Genomic DNA, 22,040 nt, shown 5'->3' on the forward strand with positions numbered 1-22,040 from the left:
ACTGTCCATTTAAAAAGCATAATTTTGGCCTAATAAAACTAAAACTCTGTTAGGATGAACAGAGCGCATCACTAAGAGACATCTTACGAGTGGTTCAGACCGCCCTTCTTAAGATATACCTTCAGAAGATATATCTTAGCTAAGGAGACTCTGGGAAACAGCCCGTAAGCTTAAGGGAGACCTTAAGATGCAACTTACGACGCACGTAGCGCTACGAAGGCTCTGGGAAACGGGGCCCAGGTTGATCACAGATTTACTGATGCTGACATGGAGAAGATGCGTACTTTACACCCAGTGAGCAGCAGATACTAATGAAAGAGAGGGAGGACGCAGAGCATATTATATGTATAAAATGAAATGCAGACGCTGTAAGGCAAGGCAACGTTATTTCTATGGCATCATTCAGACACAAGGCAATTTAAAGTGCTTCACAAGAGCATAGAAATACATTAAAATAAAACATTAAAAGAACATTAAAATTGCATCATAAAAACAACAGCTAAAAACAAACTAATAAATAGTTAAACATTACAGAAATTGCATTTAAAAGAGATAATATACATATATATATATATATATATATATATAAAGCTACAGGTTATCTTAACAAGAAGTTCTGTATGTACTTCACTGGAACAAACAGGCATGTTTTAAGACCTGATTTAAACGAGCTGACAGTTTCAGGTATACAGGAAGTTTGTTCCACAGGTGGGGAGCAGAGTCAAGTTGAGGAGGTCAGGCTCGGTCAAGTCAAGTTCAAGCAATTCAGACAAAGGTACATTCACAGATTTCTTCAACAGACCAGGGCCCCGTTTCCCAGAGCCTTCGTAGCGCTACGTGCGTCGTAAGTTTTTCAGCACCGTGGCGAAGGACAGCTCCAACTTACGATGTGCTCTTAGGAGGAGCTGTTAAGGTACATCTTAAGTTGGAGCTGTCCTTCGCCACGGTGCTGAAAGTGTATTAATCGATGCTGCATGCATCGATTGATCACTTATAAAGGTAAATAAATGATGTTGTAATATTACAAGCCTTGCCACAATAATTTTACCTCCATCAAATATTATATCATAAATGCGGCTATGCCTTCCAGAGATCATCTGCTAAACTATTTGAAACCTAGTCCACACATACACAGGTATATATATATATTTTTTTTTTTTTTTTAAAAACTGCGTTTTAAGACCAAATCTCCGTCCAGACGAGTGTTTTGGCACCGTTTTATGCAAAATCCCCGTCCTACTTATGTTCTACATCATGTTATCCCCTCTCTCTATATATATATATGTGATAGCTATATATATATATATGGTAAAACTGATAACGGTGGACTTGTTGTGGGGAGAAATGAGGTTGCTTGTGTAGTATAAACATTTTGAAGTTGCGGTAAAAACCATGCCGCTTTTCATTGTTAAAATGAAGGGCAACGTTTGATATGTGATTACATCTTTGCAACTTTTCATTTATTTAAAACTTAACTTTAGAGACTGGGAACAAAGGGGTATGGGGGGTCTCTTGAGCGCGCTTCTGTAGTCTCCCAGAGACAAAGCTGAGCTGCAGAAGCGCACTAAGTGCGCTCAAGAGATTCACTCATGTCCATATGAGGAAAGGTGTCCCTATAAGGAAAGGTCTGTCACACAGCAAGTTTTGGCTATGTTGGCCTATTTATTGGCTAATTGTTTTAAAAATGAATTTGGGTGCCACACTTTATGATAGTGGGCTTATTGTGGGGAGAAATAAAGGGTCATTGTGATGCTTTGGTGACTGTGGGACATGGACCGTTTGCACAGAAAAAGTGGAGGAGAAAAATCAGGAACTTCAGGCAAAAATGTTTATGATGTCTTGTCTTATTTGAAAACCGGCATTGTACAGTGCTGCACGACGTTCGTTCATTCTCCTCCGGAGGAAGACGTGCTCGCGCACGAACAGCAACGCTGTGTGACAACGATGACAGCAGGTAGCTTCAGAGCGGGTAGCCACTATCCCCGAGGAAAAAACAGGAGCATCTTGTCCCACAGGCGAGTCGGCCCAGATTTAACTGTCGTGCGTGCTGCCGGGCCACTTGGCAACAACATCCCCGAAGAGCCCTCTGTGGTCCACCACCACGTGGGTGTTGATGGTGGAATCTCCCTTACGCAGGATGAAAATATGAAGGCCTGGCCGTTAATGGACGGGTTGGACATGAGGATTAGGGTCTCATCCAACAGTCCAATCACCTGGGGAATGCCAGCCATAACGTGGAAGCTCTGGTGTGCCTCTATGATGCCCTCTCTCCTCGCAGGCATCTTGACGTCCCCTTGTGCATGACGCACAAGGACCCTGGTCACAGCCTCCACACTCCATGAAACCGATGCCTTGCTCAGCCCGAATCCGACTCCCACCACCTCCAAGAAACTACCCACTGCGTAAAAACGCAAAGCTGCCAGAAGCTGTTCCTCTGGGCTGAAAGCGAAGTTGCATTTGGTAGCTCTAAATGTACGGTGTAAGCAGATTCAGGATCTCCTCACGTGGAAGCCGGTACTTGGGACAGGATTGCACTGTCCGAGAGGACATCAAGCGGACTGAAGTTTGTCCTTATAAAATGGTTGACATGAACCAAATGACTATGCGGACGGCGACGCCTTTGGTTCATTTGATTGAGCGCAACGATACGCTGTATTACAGCCATAATCTAGTCCACAATGAAGCAAACAGAGGCGATGCGCATGGTCACTTATAGCTGGTGATGCCCGTTTGATTAGTTTCCAGCCGGCCTCATTAGACGAATCAATTTGTCAAAGTGGTGGGGAACAGACTGTAGCCTAGTCAGAAAAAACATATCGTCACTTAGTCAGCTCCATTAAACGAATAATTAAATAAATAAATAAATAAATAATTTTTTTTCTTCATAATATTCATTATTCATTATTATTTTTCATGAGGTTAATTTTAAACTAATTATGTAATTTGCGCAAGGAGTCTAGATGTGAATTATACTGCAACTGTCCATTTAAAAAGCATAATTTTGGCCTAATAAAACTAAAACTCTGTTAGGATGAACAGAGCGCATCACTAAGAGACATCTTACGAGTGGTTCAGACCGCCCTTCTTAAGATATACCTTCAGAAGATATATCTTAGCTAAGGAGACTCTGGGAAACAGCCCGTAAGCTTAAGGGAGACCTTAAGATGCAACTTACGACGCACGTAGCGCTACGAAGGCTCTGGGAAACGGGGCCCAGGTTGATCACAGATTTACTGATGCTGACATGGAGAAGATGCGTACTTTACACCCAGTGAGCAGCAGATACTAATGAAAGAGAGGGAGGACGCAGAGCATATTATATGTATAAAATGAAATGCAGACGCTGTAAGGCAAGGCAACGTTATTTCTATGGCATCATTCAGACACAAGGCAATTTAAAGTGCTTCACAAGAGCATAGAAATACATTAAAATAAAACATTAAAAGAACATTAAAATTGCATCATAAAAACAACAGCTAAAAACAAACTAATAAATAGTTAAACATTACAGAAATTGCATTTAAAAGAGATAATATACATATATATATATATATATATATATATATATATATATATATATATATATATATATATATATATATATATATATATATATATATATAAGCTACAGGTTATCTTAACAAGAAGTTCTGTATGTACTTCACTGGAACAAACAGGCATGTTTTAAGACCTGATTTAAACGAGCTGACAGTTTCAGGTATACAGGAAGTTTGTTCCACAGGTGGGGAGCAGAGAAACTAAAGTTTGCTTCACCTTGCTTGGTTTTAATTTGGTGAACACTGAGTAAACCTGTTCCAGATGATCTGAAGGGTCTGACTGCTTCATAATGTTCAAGTATATCAGAAATGTATTTAGGCCCAAGACATGTAGTGCTTTATAGATGAGTAATAGGATTTTAAAATCTGAGTTTAGTTTTTTCAGTGCAGTGATTTAAGCACTGGTGTAATGTGCTCCACTCTTTTGGTGTTGGTCTGATTGATTATTTACTCAGACCTGTGAAGACACTGTTACAATAGTCCAGCCTGCTGAAAATGAAAGCATGAACAAGTTTTTCTGTATCTTGTTTAGTAAGAAATCCTTTAATTCTCGCTATGTTTTTAAGGTGGTAGTAGGCTGATTTAGTCATTGTCTTTATGTGACTGTTGAAATTTAGGTCACAGTGGGTCCAGAACTACAAGATTTCTGGCTTGATTTTTTAGATTTTAGTGTGATGGATTTTTTGGGGGGCCAAAAACAAATTTCTAAGTTTTTTCTGTGTTTGGTTTTAGAAAATTCTGGCACATCCACTTATTGATTCCTTCACTTCAATTATTTAGCAAATGTATGGAACTGTACTCATGCGGTGACACTGTTGTGTGGAATGAATTAGTCCACTGTTGTACACGCAGACAACAGTGGACTGGGAAGGCTTAAGTAACCTAAAAATATACATTAACTACTGCTCTTTGCTAATCCATCATCATTATCATAGTCCTACCATTGAATGAGCTCATGGTGGTACGTTTCACAAATTAGAGCTGCACTTGAAAGTGAGTAGTGGAATATGTTGTTACCATGGACTAATAAAGGACTAATTACAACCATTATGACACGTTGGCCTAAAATAAGCTTTTGTGGCTGTGAATATTTATCTTAAATGCTTTTATAAAGTTTTACAGATGTCACTATATGTTCCAACTAAGTTATGAGTTATGAGTTAAGCCTGTAAAGCCTGACACATGAAATAATTGACAGAAAATTCAAATATTCTGAAATTAAAGTGTTTATTGGACCTTTTGACAAAATAAAAAATATATAGATTCTTTTCATTTACATATATATTTTGTTTGTAGCATATTTGATATATCAAGCAGTTCTAAAAAAAAATCTGATTGCAATAAGTTTGATTTTTAGAAACAATGGTTTGTCAATTTGTCAATATAACATGTAATAATTTAATTTTTTCTTCTTTTTTTGTGTGTGAAAATCAGTTAAAAACACAATTACTGGAATGATGACTCAATGAAATATTTGGGTGTATGTTTACCAAAAACGTACCAAAAAGGTTTGCTCCGACATAAACTTCAGACCTCTGAACTTCAAATTAAAGATGGATATAAGGAGATGGAATGTTATCCTATTCCTGAATTAAAGTTCTGGAGTTGAATCAGTTAAAATTAATATTCTGCCATGACTGCTGTAACTCTTTCAAACATTGCCGGTAGAAGTGACAACAGTTTGTGGAATGAGATAAACTCATATGGAGGTATATATGGAATGGCAGAAAGCTGAAAATTAAATATAAAACCTTAAAACTCACAAAAGAGTATGAGAGAATGGGGCTTCCATGCTGATTAGAGTATTCTTATGCAGCCCAGTGGAGGCCATTAATAGGTGGTGCAATCCTGGTTATTTGGCTAGATGGAAGGAGCAAGAGCTATCAATGGCTGATAAGATTCTATCTTTTATCTATTTCTAGATAAATCTGTTTATTAACTTGTCCCTTAAGATTTGGAAGGAGTCTCAAAAACTGTGCAGAATACAGAAAGCAGCTAAATTATTAAGGTGGCATGCTTTTGATAGTGACTTACCCCCTAATATGACTAACAAAAAAGGCAAAAAAAAAAAAAAAAAAGGTACTTCAGCTTATTGTCCTCTGGTACACAAGGGGGGAAAACTAAACTAAACTAAACTAAACTAGACTAAACTAAACTAAATAGTTTTCAGACAATGGGGGAAGAATATAAATTGGAACAGCAGGACGTTTACAGATTCCTCCACATGCAACACTTTTCAAAAATTTTTGAAATGGAATAATGACATTTTTTATATCTGCCCATAACTATGAATCTGAATACTGAAATAATTTCTAGGATATACAACTGTTTTTTTAAACAGAACATCAGAAGAAGTCCAGTATATTAAGGACAAATGGGACAGGGAAGTAGGGTTCTCTCTGGGGAAGAGTGGCACATGGTCTAGAGTACAGTGGAAAACTACAACCTCTCTTATTTGGAGGGAACTTTGTTGGAAGAGTTTGGTTCAATTCTTCATTTCACCTCTGCAGAAGTGGCACAGAGCCAACAACTCTGATTACTGGAGACAATGCCAGGTCAACAATTTGAATCATCATCAAATGCTTTGGTCCTGCCCTGTTCTAGCTGCTTACTGGAAGAATATCACTCAGATGTTAAATGAGGTATTCAGAACAACTATCCCTTTTGGATTCAATGTTTATATCTATGCAATATCACATGAAAGCTTTACTCAAAGAGAGAGCCCTCATGATAATCCTCCTGGCTATGTGTGAAAAAAAAGCTATGACCTGGAAGTGGCTGAAGCCCCAAGCTCCCTTGTTTGAGGACTGGATAAACATAGTTCATCAAATATATACAATGGAGAAACTGACATGTTCCCTCAGACTATGCCAAGATAAATTTACCAGGATATGGTCAAGGTGGATTGAATTTATCCAGCCCTTAAGACAAGACTTTATGTGAGATGTATGTATTACTTTAATATTACCATTCCTCCCACTTGCTTTGTTTTGTGCGATACTTATATTTTGCACCAGAAGCTACCAACTGTATGACTAATCTTTTGCCTCACAATCCAAAACATATAAGGGTAAATATTCATAAATCTGCTATTCTTATTACCTTTTTTATTTATTTATTTTTCCTATTTATTTGCCATCAAATGGCCGCATCTCTCTGAGAGTGTAAAGGAAAGATAAAGACTCTGATACTGAAATGACCCGGTTGATGATGAATCTAATGTAAACCTGGGTGCTCACCCGGGTACACGGCTGCTACATATTCCTCTCCTGTCCACCCCTGTGTCTTCTGGGAAACCCCAACAGTCCATGCTTGGTCCTGTATACGTAGTGTTCATTCTATCAGCTTTTTATTATCTATTGATTTTCTTACTGATGATATCAAGTATCCCCATCACCATGTTGTCTGTTTGTTTTCATGTCAATCCTGCTGAGTACAAACTGCAAGACCTTTGCTGTTTCACTATCAGCTCTAATCTACACATAGAATAGTTAACCCTAACCCTAACAAATACATATTTCATGACATTATCACATTACATTATTATGTTTCATCTTCTACGTGATACACACTTATATGTCTAGAGTCCTCAAACTTAACAGGGCTTTTTCAAGTGTAACCCTTAACTATAAAACAGTGTCCCACATCATGTTAAATTTGATAAATCTCAGTTGAGGACTTGTTTGTATAGTTTGCTCATATTTTATACTTACCCTTTATTTCTGTAGCCCCTTTTTCTATTCTTTATCTTAATTAGTTCTTAATGAGTTGTTTTTTCCCTCCTGTAATTTTAAAGTGTTTATGCCAACATATACCATTCACATACTGTTTCCTGCATTTTCAGATTTGCATACATTTTGATGTTTAATGAAATACCCAGAGAACTTCTTAGCTGTGAATTTAGTTTTACATTCTTTACTAAACATCATTATATACAGGACAAACTATACTGTAACAAACTTATGTTCAGTTGACAAATGACACAGATAAAATACAGCAATCACAAATAAGAAAGGATTCTCAAATTTATTTGATTACTTGTTTCTGGAAAACAGTTTAATACTTTACTACACAGACACTTCAATAGCGTACGTTTTCTGTTAATGCAAAAAAAGTGTTGCACAGGATATATACGTAATGTCTATATGTTTGAATCCAATCATGTGATTAATATTGAAGAGGTGTGTATTCAATATGTGAAACATGAATCAAAATGGAGGTGTGAGGAGCTTGTTTGGGCTCATCAGTATTCTGGTGTGTCTCTACTGCCCTCTAATGGCACAACAGTGCAATGTACTGTGAAATAATGCAGGACAACAGGAGCAGCAGATGTTTCAACACTCTGGAAGCCCTTTATTAGTTCTCCAACCTCCCAGGAAGCTGAAGTCTATGAGAGTCAACAGCTCACAAAAAGAGAAAACACACTTATTTACAGCCATATAAACTCATTTCAAAGTGACAGAGACACTGCTGCAAGCATGCACATGGTCACAACCAAACAGCAAAACAAGAAATGAAAGAAAATTTGCATACAAGTGAAGGCCTATATTAAACTGTGCCTTCAGGTTTCAATAAAAAACATTCAAAAGGTTTCAATTTTTAAATTCACAGAAAACAGTAAAAGGTCCACACATTTAAATCACATCATCAAACCTGACACAGCAATGTTTTCAAGCTCATGTTGGAAAAAGAAAAAAATCTGTAAAAGAACTGGCTGATGTGTTCAGAAGTATAACTACAGTCAGAGTCAGACAAGAAGATGAAACAATCAGTTCATCTCATTCAGGATGTGTTTTCTCTGACCTGAAAGCCCCAGCTGGATCCAAACGTCAAACTCCCCAAAAGGTTTTATTAGCATTTTAGTTCTGAGTGTTTCACACATACACAGAATAGAAGACACTGCAAAAGCCTAAGCACTTATTTTAGCACATATTATGTCATCAGTGTGTGTAACAAAAAAACATCTTGAACTTTTGTTTCCTCTTGCCTCCACTCGCCAGTGTAACCTCATTCGGCATTAGCTGGTGTGTTATACATACACACATACATACATACATACATACATACATACATACTATATATACATATTATCATTATGTAAATATGGTGAAAAGGTTTTGGAGAAAGCATAATTTCTGATCACTGTTCAATGTTTTATCCAGTGAACAAACTACGTTTTAATAACAAAATGTTACAGGAAGGTAGAGATTGAGATCTGTGCCTGAACCTGACGGGACCCAATGAGACCCGACCTGACCTGACAGTTTTGGGTCATGTCAGGTTGGGCCTTATTTCTCACATATTTCACGGGCTCATGTTTGGGTCATGCTAAATTTATTTATTTATTTATTTGTTTTTATTTTTCTCCTCAATTTAGTTGTTGCCAATTCCAATTCCCTGCATATATTGTCCCTGTCACTGAAAACTCCTACTGTTTGGTACATAGAGGGAAGCTTGTTAGGAGAACTGTCCGACTATAATAGGGTTTGGGCTGAAATATGCTAACGAGGGTCGCGTTTTGGTTGGTTTTGAACAGAATTTGTTGCGATTGGGCCTCAATGGGCTCAACTTTTTAGGCCCAATTAGATAGCTACATGGAGGTGAGGCAGTGTGGATGGTGTTTGTACACCTGTCATGTTCTTTGTGCCACATGTGGTTTAGCAACTAAAAGACTGTTTAATGTCAGGTAAAATAAAGTTTATCAGGACAGTTGATGTTTTTTAATATTTAACCAAGCTCTAAATCTTTCTGTAATCTAAACCAGCAAATTAGCATTTTTGCAAAGCTTGGCTCAAGCATGGTTTTGGCCTGATATCCAACTTCTCATCTGACTCTGACAAGCAGATTTCTCACAATGTTCCTTTACTGTTGATGAATTCAGCCTTTCACACTGTCTCAAAGTGTCTGTGAAAATAAACTAACTCAGCAGTGCAAAGAAACTTGACAAAAGACTTGGCAATATTCACTTCAAACAACTCACTACAAGTGGAATTTCACAATAACCAACAGCTATGTTAAAAGAAGCTACATATGTCTAATATGTCTGTGTCATTTCTATATTATATTTCATCTACATAAAAACTATACACTGACAGATTTGACGTTTACAGAATATATAAAAGTTTAGTTTGTCTAGGATGTTTTCATTTAAATTGTTAAATTAAAGCACACGAACTGTATCTCATAATCCAAAACCAACTGTTCTACTGCATCAAATAGGACTGCACATAATCAAACCTGGAAAATGAACTTTGTTCACCAATCAATTAAGATGTATTCATATTACTATACTATATCCTGACCTGTGACATAGTGAAGCAACAATGAAGAAATTCCATGACACACTGTTTCTGATTGTCTACAAACAGTCCCTGTTCAGATCATCTAAAAGCATCCACTCCAAAATATCAAAACACACACCTAAAGGTGCTCTCTGGGTCCACCAGGTGAGACCTCTGAGAAGCTGACAGGGAGATCTTTCACCCTGATAGAGAGGTTCAAAGTTGGTTTGGGGAAGGGTTGTGGAAAGGATTTCTGGGAAATATGTAGGAAAATGTTTAAGTAGAGGCAAACCAAGCAGGTGTGTAACAACAACAACAATAATAATAACAATCACCATCATCATCATCTTCATTATCATCATCATCATCTCAACTGTAGCTCACAAGCCAATGTTTGAATAAATCTGATGTTTGTAAAGGTGGGGCTGTTGGTTATGGAGTTGCTGTCAGCTCACAGCAGGTAGTTAAGGTGTGGCTTCACTAACCTAATGATGGGGAACTAGAGCCCGAGCAGTACTGAGACAGATTGACATTAAATGTTTTGATGACATATCAGCTGATATTCATTATATATTTTTTTTATATAAACACATAAAATACACATTAGGGTTGTCATTTTTTAGAGGCCTAACACATCTGTGTACACCCACACCTGTGTTTTTTTTATTATGCTGCTCAGAGAACAACTCAGGACTGTGTGGGAGTGTACACACTGCATGATCTCCTCGACTTGCTACACCTGTTTAACTGGTTCAGTACAGCCTGCACCTTTATCATTCTTGTTGGTGCATGTAATTTGATGAGCTCACATAATTCCCAGCACCCACCTTTAACCTGAGTACAGCGAGAACATGTGACGGTGTGCAGGGCATTTTCAAAGATGAAATATTCTAATTAACAAGAACTTAAACCAAACTGATTTGAACGTACCCATGTAGCATAATCCTACACTGTTCTTAAGACATGACTTGACTCTGTTTTGGTGGTGCTTCCACTGCCTCACAGAAGCTGTCTTCAGACCTACTGTGATTACTTTTTTTTATTATATTCTTTTTGTTCTTATTTTCATCATCATCTATTCAGTATAACTCACTAGATTGACTGAGACTGAGACTGACTTGAGAACAGTGTGTTTTACAAATGGCTCTTGCTTTAGTGCAAGACACTGCCTGTTGTGCTTTCATTACTATCAATATTGTATTCTGACAGACTGAACACTTCTTTGAATATTCCATTAAAAAAAGCAACAATCCTAATAAAAAATTCCTCAAGGTAGACAAGATAGTTAAAAAAAATCTTTGTGGGGGTTTGTTATGTTTTGACAGACATATAGACTGATAATAGAGAAACATCTGTGATAAGCTAAAACTGGTCAATTATTGCAACCATGCCACTGTATCAGTCGGGCTCTAGATCTCTGTGGTTTGACACTGGCATGATTTGGACTTAAAAGAATATATCAGGCCTCACTTTGTTGTTTCTAAAGTTTAACAAGCCTTCTTTTTGTCCATAACTGATAAAAAATGTTGAAAAGTAAACATCATGCATTATTGCTGTAGGAACACAGTGAAATTTAGCTTTATTCACAAGCACATCAGTTATGCCCTGTACATTTCCATCTGTTACTAAAGCCTGAACGATAGATGAAAACATCATGCCGCGTCCTTTGAGACCGCAGACACTGAGCGTACAAGACGACCAGCTTGGCCACCGCTGCGTTTCTTGCCCCGGCCAAGAGAGCTGGAGCTGGACCCTGATGTTCGGACACTCCTTGGCCCACAGCTGACCATGGTGGGTAGGAGGGAGGAGGACGGGGAGGGAGGGGAGGAAGAAGAGGAGGTAGGGGACAGGGAGGAGGAGGTGGAGGAGGAGGGTGAGGATGAAGAGTAGGATGATGAAGAGTAGTAGCTGTGTTGGGAGGTGGAGGAGGAGGCAAGGACGAGGCGGTGCTGACTTTTGCTGCTGCGAGGCCCGTGGTGGGTGGGGTTGATGTTAGCGTGAGATGGCAACAGGATGTGGCTAGAGGAGGGGAGGAGATGACTCAGATTCAGAGAAGGGATGAAACTGTTCTGAGGGACAGAGGACAGAGAGGGGTCAAGAGGGGCGTCTGACTGACAAACTGAGCAGTTTTTCACCAAGGAAGAAGAGGAATGGGGACACAAGAAAGCCTTGTGTCTGGAGCGCTGGACTGAGGAAGGTGGAGATGAATGGGAAGGAGGAGACAGAAGAGAGTGTTTCCCAGAGGAAGAGGCTGAAGCGGAAAAGGTGGGGAAGGAGGAGGAGAGGTTTTGGAGACTGTCTGAGCAGTGAGGAGTGGACAGAGAGGCAGACAGTTGTTTCCCAGAGCTATGGCACAAGGCTGGGATCTTAGAGGCACGCAAAGCAACGACAGAATGGTTACTATCCCCGGCAGATCTACTGCTTCTGCTGCCAGCCTGCAAACACACACCATGGAATACGGCAAATCAACATGAAAGGAGAGGAACACTCAATCTCAGCACTCATGCATGTTAGTCCTATGACTTTGGCCAGCCAGTCTCTTCCTCAGGACTACAATCGATACAGATAAGTACACTACTCATCTCATCTCATGAAATTCATCTGTGCATCGATACAAAATACATGATGCTCTGTCGCTCAGCTGACAGTAACACCCCATTTACACCTCTCTCAACTTTTGGATTACCTCAATATGTTGATATTGTTGAGCCTAATACAGCTGAAACTAATGATTATTTTCATCATCATCATTAATCAGTCAGTTATTTTTATTATTTTTATTTATTTTATTTTATTATTAGTTTTCTGTCAGAAAGAGTAAAGAAATCAGAGAAATTTTACTTTTTATTACAACATGAAATGAATGAATGAAATGAATCGAGTAATTCATCCTGTCATAATCTTGTCACTTGAAAAATAGGTCCAAACATGTTCCTATTTCCAAGTCTTTCATGTAATCATTATTTTCATTGTCAATTAATCTGTTGACCATTTTCTCCATCAATCAAATAGTTATTAGGCTCATAAAATGACAGAAAATTGTGAAAAATGTTATTCAGTGTTTCCAAAAGCCAAAAAGCTTCAAATGTCTTGTTTTGTCCACAGGGAATTTTTTTATTTAAAAACTACTCAAAACATTTAATCGATTGTCGAATAGATGCAGATTAATTTAATATGGTTAACAGGTATTATTGGCAAAAATGATTTAAAACATCGAAAGTAAACGCAGTTAATTCAGAAAAATGTTCTCTCTGGGTATATGTATTATTATTGGATTCATATTTACAGGGCTGGAAGTAACTAATTATAAATGAGTAATTACTCAATTTACTGTAATTATGTAGCTTTTTTTTTTGCATAGTTTTGCTTTTATGAGTATATTTATTTATTTCAAAATATAATTGTGTACTGAGTACAATTTACAGTACAAATCCAAACCTTTCATCTGCATTTTTGCCATAAGGCTCGCAGACGGGCCAATGAGATTCATGATATGCAGATGAAAAAAAAACAAATGCTGACAGAGATTTAGAGAGATGAGCATCACCACTGAGCAGAACAGAGCAGGATTTGGGAATAATTTACTGAAACAGACAGAAACTCCTTTGATGGAACACTGCTATTGATGATGTATTAAACATCAAAAAGTAACTAATACTTTTTTGTAAATAATCTGACTTGAGTATTTTTAACAGTAGCAGTTTTATTTCTAAGTGAGTAATATTCTAGCGATGTAACAGTACTTGTATTTGAGTACAGATTTTGAGTACTCCTTCCACCACTTGTTATTTGTAATGTGTAACTACTGATGCAATTGTGTGTTAAGCAGCCATTTTACTCTTGTTGGTTTTAGGTGCAGCTAATTTATGTCATATGCACTGCATTTTATGATCTCATTAGATACTTTATATGTAGAATGCATAAAGTAAGTAACAAGTGTAGCACAGTACTGTCTCTTCAGAAGCACTCATAGTGGGGTCCTGAGTTGTTCAAATAAAAAGAGATGAAAATACTTGTATAGCCAATCACTCCATAAAGGGTGTGGTCTCGGAAAGTTACAAAACCTGTTGGACACAGTTCCCTTAAATTCCCCACTAGAGAAAATGGAGTGGAGGGTGGCTTTCAGAAGCTATGTGATGCATTTATTTGCCCCATCAACTCCTGTCTCAGGACAAGCAGCAAACTGTGGTATATTTCTTTTTTCAAACAATCTGGTGGAGTAATGTTATATAAAGCTGCATTACAAAAAAGCTTATAATAGCTTCCTTAATTTTGTATTCTCCTGCTTAGAGCTGCCTCCTAGCTGTAAACTGAGACCCAGCTTCTTCACCCTTGGTTCTGCCCGCTCTGGCAAAGCCATGTCATAAATATGTTGCATGAAGGAAGCTCCTTTTAGATGTGTTGCTTACCTCCTGACTTCCAGGATAAACAGCTTGCATGGCATTAGGCCATGGAGACATTGTGTATTCTGAAAAAGGTCGTAAGGATAATCCACATTTTATTTTTACTGGGGGAGGGTGGCTATATTTCAGTCACTGGCAGTACAAAAACAACATAAGTACTGTCATATTTTCTGTTTTTGAATATCTGAATTGTATTTTTGATTTCCATCACATAAGACAGAAGCACATCTCTGTTTCAGGCTAAATGCTGCAGGTTAATTTATTTAATTTATTTACTGGCCAAAGGCATAGTAGTAACATATATGATTGACATATTCAGTGCTAATCCTCTTAAATTCATCAGAACCGGTTTAGAAAAAGTAAATGTACAAAATAAAGTGACTATGACAGAAAATATTTTTTCTTTTTTCAGAATAACTTGGAATCTTTTAGTAATCACTTCAACATGTCATTAAAGATTGGACATTGTGATTTAATGAATTTCACTGACAGTGGTGCCCTCAACCACAACATACATGCAGTACTTAGAGGATGATGTGCTGTTTAATGACATAAATGTGAAGCTAATCAATGATGGATGTTTCAACTGGACTATTCATATCTCTGAATGATGGCTTCCATGTGTCTTTGTTGCAGCATTTTTGACATCCAAATAACATTTCCACAACTCACTGCCAGATGAAGACCGGTTGTACATAGTTGAACATGCAGGCCACATGCAGGTGAAGACCCACTCTGATCAACAGACTCAACTGTCAACTGTGTGGAAAACAGCTAAGTTTACATATGGGGGCATTAATGGGTTATACCTCAAAATCAAGCAGTGCATATTAAAAAAAAAAGTGTGCCACAGAGAAGAGAAAGGTGAACACAGTCATAAACAGACAGACATAATTTGAGGAAAACCCACATCTCCACAAAATAAGACAGATAAGCACCACCACAGAAACAAGGTCAGTATACTTAAAACTCACTGCAAACACAGTAAAATCGGTAAGACAACAACATTCACTCTTTTGCCAAGCTACTGTCATGTGTTGCATGCAGCACTTTCTGAAAAAATCAACTGTTGCTATTCTATAAAACAAATAATAGATGGAATCTCATTCACTCTCATTTAAGCTCCTCTTTAGTAAACAGTCTTCTAGGTGCTTACCTAAAAATCATGCAGGCTTTTTTCAAATTTAAAATGTTTATTTTTCTAAATTCATTACAACATTCAGCTATAATTTCAGTAGAGTGAATCTGTAGTAGGATATAAGAAGGGAAAAATAATTGATAACTAAAAAAAGAAGTGGGAAGAGGCTTATTTTGGTTCCACCTCTGATCAGCTCAGTGGAGGTACTTAACAAAAAAAGGTGAAATAACTGAAAACATGTTTTATATTCTAGTTTCTTCAAAATAGCCACCCTTTGCTCTGATTACTGCTTTGCACACTCTTGGCATTCTCTCGATGAGCTTGAAGAGGTAGTCACCTGAAATGGTTTTCCAACAGTCTTGAAGGAGTTCCCAGAGGTGTTTAGCACTTGTTGGCCCCTTTGCCTTCACTCTGCGGTCCAGCTCACCCCAAACCATCTCGATTGGGTTCAGTCCCGGTGACTGTGGAGGCCAGGTCATCTGCCGCAGCACTCCATCACTCTCCTTCTTGGTCAAATAGCCCTTACACAGCCTGGAGGTGTGTTTGGGGTCATTGTCCTGTTGAAAAATAAATGATTGTGGGATGGCATGTCGCTGCAGGATGCTGTGGTAGCCATGCTGGTTCAGTGTGCCTTCAATTTTGAATAAATCCCCAACAGTGTCACCAGCAAAACACCCCCACACCATCACACCTCCTCCTCCATGCTTCACTGTGGGAACCAGGCATGTGGAATCCATCCGTTCACCTTTTCTGCGTCTCACAATGACACAGCGGTTGGAACCAAAGATCTCAAATTTGGACTCATCAGACCAAAGCACAGATTTCCACTGGTCTAATGTCCATTCCTTGTGTTTCTTGGCCCAAACAAATCTCTTCTGCTTGTTGCCTCTCCTTAGCAGTGGTTTCCTAGCAGCTATTTGACCATGAAGGCCTGATTCGCGCAGTCTCCTCTTAACAGTTGTTCTAGAGATGGGTCTGCTGCTAGAACTCTGTGTGGCATTCATCTGGTCTCTGATCTGAACTGCTGTTAACTTGCGATTTCTGAGGCTGGTGACTCGGATGAACTTATCCTCAGAAGCAGAGGTGACTCATGGTCTTCCTTTCCTGGGTTGGTCCTCATGTGTGCCAGCGCTTGATGGTTTTTGCGACACCACTTGGGGACACATTTAAAGTTTTTGCAATTTTCCGGACTGACTGACCTTCATTTCTTTAAGTAATGATGGCCACTCGTTTTTCTTTAGTTAGCTGATTGGTTCTTGCCATAATATGAATTTTAACAGTTGTCCAATAGGGCTGTCAGCTGTGTATTAACCTGACTTCTGCACAACACAACTGATGGTCCCAACCCCATTGATAAAGCAAGAAATTCCACTAATTAACCCTGATAAGGCACACCTGTGAAGTGAAAACCATCTCAGGTGACTACCTCTTGAAGCTCATCGAGAGAATGCCAAGAGTGTGCAAAACAGTAATAAGAGCAAAGGGTGGCTATTTTGAAGAAACTAGAATATAAAACATGTTTTCAGTTATTTCACCTTTGTTTGTTACACATAACACATAACTCCACATGTGTTCATTCATAGTTTTGATGCCTTCAGTGAGAATCTACAATGTAAATAGTCATGAAAATAAAGAAAACACATCGAATGAGAAGGTGTGTCCAAACCTTTGGCCTGTACTGTAGATATGTTATATATTAGAAAAGAGCACAGGAACAGAATCACTTGTTTACTGGTACATTGCTAGATTACATCATGCCTCTGGCATTCTGTATAAGGTCACACAGGGGTGTCTTTCTTGTGCCAAGGTTGGGTTTTAGTGTGAAAAAAAGGTGGTGTAGGGGCAAGAATTCATTGGACCAGAAATGTTGTAGATATTGTGCGATTTCTGTGTAAAAATGGCTGGGAACAGAAATGGTGCCCACAGCCAGAATTTTTTCACATCTAACTTGGTGAATTAAGGGTTTATTAAGGGTTCAACCAAACCACAGCTGGTAATTGTTGGAACAGTGGAAAGATGAACCAAGAGGGATTTGGTGAGTTTTATTTTGTTTCTGTCAAGTTTGAATGAAATGTTTTACAATAATAAAAAATGACTATTTTACTTAAAGGGAGTCTGGTTGGTTTGAAAAGAACAAACTGTTTCTGGTTAACAAAGATGATTTCTACTCCTTAACAGAAAAAAGTCTGTTTCTGTAGGGATCATTTTTATAATGCTGTCAGACACTTGGAATAACAATATGTGCCTGTCAGTGGCAAAAGAAACCTTTTTGTGGGTGGACAGTCGCCCAGGAGGATTACATTGCAGCCAAATTCATTGCAGCCCAGCCCAGTACTGGATTAGTTTCAAAAACTTGTTCCCATAGGCACTTGGACACAAAAACAGGGTCCAAGTTGAAAAATACCTAAGTTACCCTGCAATATCAGTTACCATTTGGTGGAGCTTTACTGTAATTCTTTTTCAGTCAGCACTGATTCAGAGCTGATAACGCTGGGATAATTTACCTGGCTGGGCTGCTTCTGGGTAGCCTGCTTCTGGCCCTTAGGTGTCTTCTCTGGTGAGGAAGAGGAGGATGAATGGCGAGACTTGATGTGAGATCGCTGGGCAGAAGAGCTGGGGCTGCTGCTGGAGGTCTAGCAAGGAGATGTAAAGACAAAAGGTCAATTAGTACAGACTGATGGGGGCTACGTGTGGCATTCAAGCAGCAAATTAAGATCAAAGATGAAATTGAACATTGTATTCCAAGTTAGATACCTACAATAGCATATGGATTGAAATGTACATTTGAATAGTCTATGAACAGTATTGTATTGTACTGTATTTCAGACATTAGTGCAGTTAAAATGGGCAAACAGTAAGATAAAGTTGTAAGATACTTTGATGATATCTGACAATATTAATTAATAATATTTAGATTATATTAAACAACATCATCACATGCATGACTGGATGTAAATGGGTGTTAATTTGCACTTTGCAGGGTGAAATGAGGAACTTAAAACAAGAGGAAAGAGAGAGGGATCTAAAGGAAAATCACAGAAACAATTAGACTCCCCAGTATGTTTTCAGAACAGTCCAGAGTCTAAGCTGTGTTTCAGAACACAGAAATGCTCCACACATACACACACCACTCATGAGAATATCACTAAGTGGCTAAAGGCAGCGTTTGTGCAGTTGGTCCACTGTAGCAAATAACCACAGACTGCACAAGCAGTCCAGTGGTCAAATTTTGTGCAGATGACAATGTGTCTCTTGTTCACACATTTACCATGTTTGGCACTTTTTGGTCTAATTTACCATAATCTTTATTGCATTTGTTGTTGAAATACAGCTAGTCTGTTTCGAATGACCAGAGAAAACAAAAAGTAAACCATTCTTTACAGAAAATACCAATATTTTAAACCTTCACACTACACTACCAAATGGCCAGTGAAAGTCAGTTTGTCCTTCCTGCTGGTTATGGGAGAAAGATTCATTCAACACAAAGATTTGGTGAGCAGTCACTCAATGACAGCAGAGAGCCCACCACCAGCCCAGCACAGGCAGAAGAACATCAGACCTGTTTCTTGGTGGAGGTTTTCCCTGTGTCATGTGGAGGCTGTGCTTTGGCCCTCTTATTCTGTGGTGGATTTGGGCCCTTGAGGATCTGAGAGGCTGGCCTCTTAGACGGGCTTCTCTCCTGTTCTTGTTTGACTTTGCCTTTAAGCTGAGCCCTGTCAGAATCAGGAGACTGAGGACGAGATATCTTGTCCACACTGATTTCCAACTGCTTAATGGACTCCTCTAGACTTTCAACTGAGTCAAATGTATTCTTGCAGAGCTCTTTTACCCGGTTATGTGTCTTGTGACCATGTGGGGACACGTTGATGTTTCTGTCACAGATGGTACCTTCACCAAAGCTGAATTGTTTGGTACTGTTGATCTGAAATCTCTCAGTCTGCTTCTTGGTCTCCTTCATTGGCCTGTTATCAGATGTTACCTCCTTCTCTTCCTCAGTGACAACAACCTCAAGAGTCTTCTTTCCTGTTTTTATTGTCCCTGTTCGAATGGCCTGGCTAATTGCAGCCAGTTTGTTTTTGGGGAACTTGAACTTGAATTTCCTTTTAGTCTCTGTGTTTATACACAAGTCTAGTTTACCCTGGTCTTGAACTGAGCTATTATCTGCTGAAGGTCTTTGATTCTGCATATGTAGAGAATTCTGACTATTTCCTAAGACATGTTTAAGGTCAGAGTCCCAATTTATTTGAGTGAAACTAATTTTTCTCACATCCTGTTTCTGCTCTTCCTGCTCTCTCTCTTCTTCATCCACAATATTTTCTGCAGAGAGAATCCCATCAAGATCTTCCTCACATTCAAAGATGGTGGACAGACGCTTGAAGGCTGACTGAATGTCCAAAGGCTCATCCAAGATAACAATAATAGGTTGCTTGTCAGTATCATCCCTGTACTCAAAACCTTGGCTCTCATGTGCCAGGTAAGTGTGTTCACCAGCTCTGTTCCCAGATACAGTCTGCATTTCAGAGCCACTCATTTTGACTTTGGTGTTGGAGATTCTCATGCTGATTTTACCAGTTGGTGGTGGTGGAGGAGGAGGTCCCTCATCGTCCCCAATATCTGGGCTCAGGCTACCTCCTTCTTCTGAGTGCTCACTGGATACCTGCACTGTTGCTTCCTGGTTCTGCTGCTGTCTGCTATGGCTGAAAGTCAAGCTGGGTGAAAGGGTGGAAGGTTTTAGTATCTTAGTCGATGCTGCGCCTTCCTGATCTAAACTCGGGGACTTATCCTGCAGAATCTTTGGAGACAATTCTGAGCAATCCTCCAGGGTGTTTTCTTTTTGTAAAGTTACAACTACCATCACATTTGACTTCTTCTCAAATGGTACCTCCCTGACAGGTTTTTCATTTATCTGGTCCAGACTGATGACGTCAGTTGCTTGCAGGTTTTCTTTTTGTAGAGTGACAATTGTTGTAAACTTGACCCTCTTTTCTGTTGTGGCTGGAGAGCACATCTGTCCAGCAGCATCTTTGTTAATCTGATCAGGAGTGTTTGCAATATGATGATTTTCTTTTTGAGAGGTTTTAACTGTAAGTACCTCCATCTTCTCTGCTTTCTTTTGAGTTGATGTTGTCACCTCCTCATTCTTCTGGACATGCTGAACATCTTGTACAGCTACAGTTGGGTTTACCTCCACTGTCTTTACTGCACAGTTTAAGGAAGGCACTTGTTTAACCATCTTCTCCACTGCTTTCTTCTTCTTCTTATCAGGTTGTACTTTCTGAACTTCACAGTTTTCTTTCAGTCCAACAGCTGTTACAGGTTTATGAGGGCAGCCATCTGTAATTCCCGGCTGAGGAGCAAACTGGTGGTCCGGTGTTTCTAACTCAGAAGAGTTCTGATTGGCCACCTGTGGTGTTGGAGATGTCCTCACCTGTCCTTTCCATTGCTTATTTTCACCTAGCAAATTATTCTTATTTGACAGCTCTGTAGTCACCTACAATTAGAAAAGGTGAGATTAAACAGATCATTAATTGGAGATTAAGAAACAAATATTAGGTTTATAGTACCATTATTGCTAAAAATGCACTCCTTATGGCAGAAATATCACTGTGATATGTCAATTCTGGAGTGAGCATAATTGTAAATTTGTCCAGCTTTTGGTGGTTCTCATACCAAAGGCATTGTGGCAATTACACTCAGAAACACTCAAAAAATGACATTTTATTTTTCTCATTCCCTGGTGTCATTTCTACCACTGCTCCCTCTCGTCATTCACTCTATAGCTCTCTTGTCAACTGCTCTCAAGCATGCTCATCATATATACTGTTTATTATATACATTCAAGTGTATACATCAGCTCTAAATGTAATTATTAGAATGTTTCAATCGATCATTCTTCTTGGATCATTCTTGTAATTATAATATTCAAATTTAGTCTTATTTTTGAAATTTGAGCCATTATAACAATGCTGAAAAGACGTAAAACAGGACAAGAAGTCAGGCAAACAGATATGTTGGGGGAAAAAAACCTTGTGCTTAGTTAAACTTCTGTAGAAAAGAAGGCAAAGGCAAGCATTAAATTGTCCTCCTGGATGTTGTATAAGTTTACTGACCCAGTCCAACGTTGTCTTTAACTGCCCTTACCTCGCCTTTGTGGTGAACACAAGAATGAGCCAACTGGGCAGTTCCAGGGTCACTGAATCTCTGGGACCAAAAGGTTAGTTACACTGCGGTAATTTGATCACTTACAAATGTGCTTGTTACCACTAAAGCATAATTAAAACTGAAATAGTGAGGGCCTAAAGGTGCCTCTCGTATTTGTTCTAATGCCATTATTATTTCCGTTTATATCGTATGTGCATGGTACATATCCCAAGACATATTTGTGTTTAATCAAATTAATACAAGCTAAGTGACATACATCAAACATGGGTAGAGTCCAGTGTTGTTTCCTGAGACTTCTGCAAAAGAAGTAGGGAGAGTGATGAGTTGGTGGGTTAAATAGGGGTCCCTTTGCAGGCTACTTAGGCCCTGTGTGCCCAATTTTCCTGTGCAGAGAGGGTTACCATGTTTCCCACCTATCTGTCTGATTGCTTGTGTTCTGTGACCTATAAAACTTCTCATTAGTGATACAAACATTCCTGGCAGGTACAAAGCCCTCCAC

At 38.8% G+C, this 22,040-nt stretch overlaps 1 protein-coding gene across 1 annotated transcript in view; it reads right to left on the minus strand.

The window, feature by feature from the left end:
* Window positions 1–10,198: 10,198 nt before the first annotated feature.
* The window catches only part of LOC146318490 (sickle tail protein-like), a 93,035-nt gene continuing 81,193 nt past the window's right edge, over window positions 10,199–22,040 (minus strand). The window contains exons 22-24 of the mRNA XM_084733228.1: window positions 18,939–20,870; window positions 17,884–18,012; window positions 10,199–11,857 (exon numbers count right to left, since the gene is read on the minus strand). Of these exons, the coding sequence (XP_084589354.1) occupies window positions 11,831–11,857; window positions 17,884–18,012; window positions 18,939–20,870 (2,088 nt within the window). The 3' untranslated portion in view covers window positions 10,199–11,830. The remainder of the gene's footprint in view (window positions 11,858–17,883; window positions 18,013–18,938; window positions 20,871–22,040) is intronic.

This window comes from Lutjanus erythropterus, chromosome 12 (genome assembly GCF_056507025.1).
Source record: "Lutjanus erythropterus isolate fLutEry1 chromosome 12, fLutEry1.hap2, whole genome shotgun sequence".
Taxonomy (NCBI): domain Eukaryota; kingdom Metazoa; phylum Chordata; class Actinopteri; order Lutjaniformes; family Lutjanidae; genus Lutjanus; species Lutjanus erythropterus.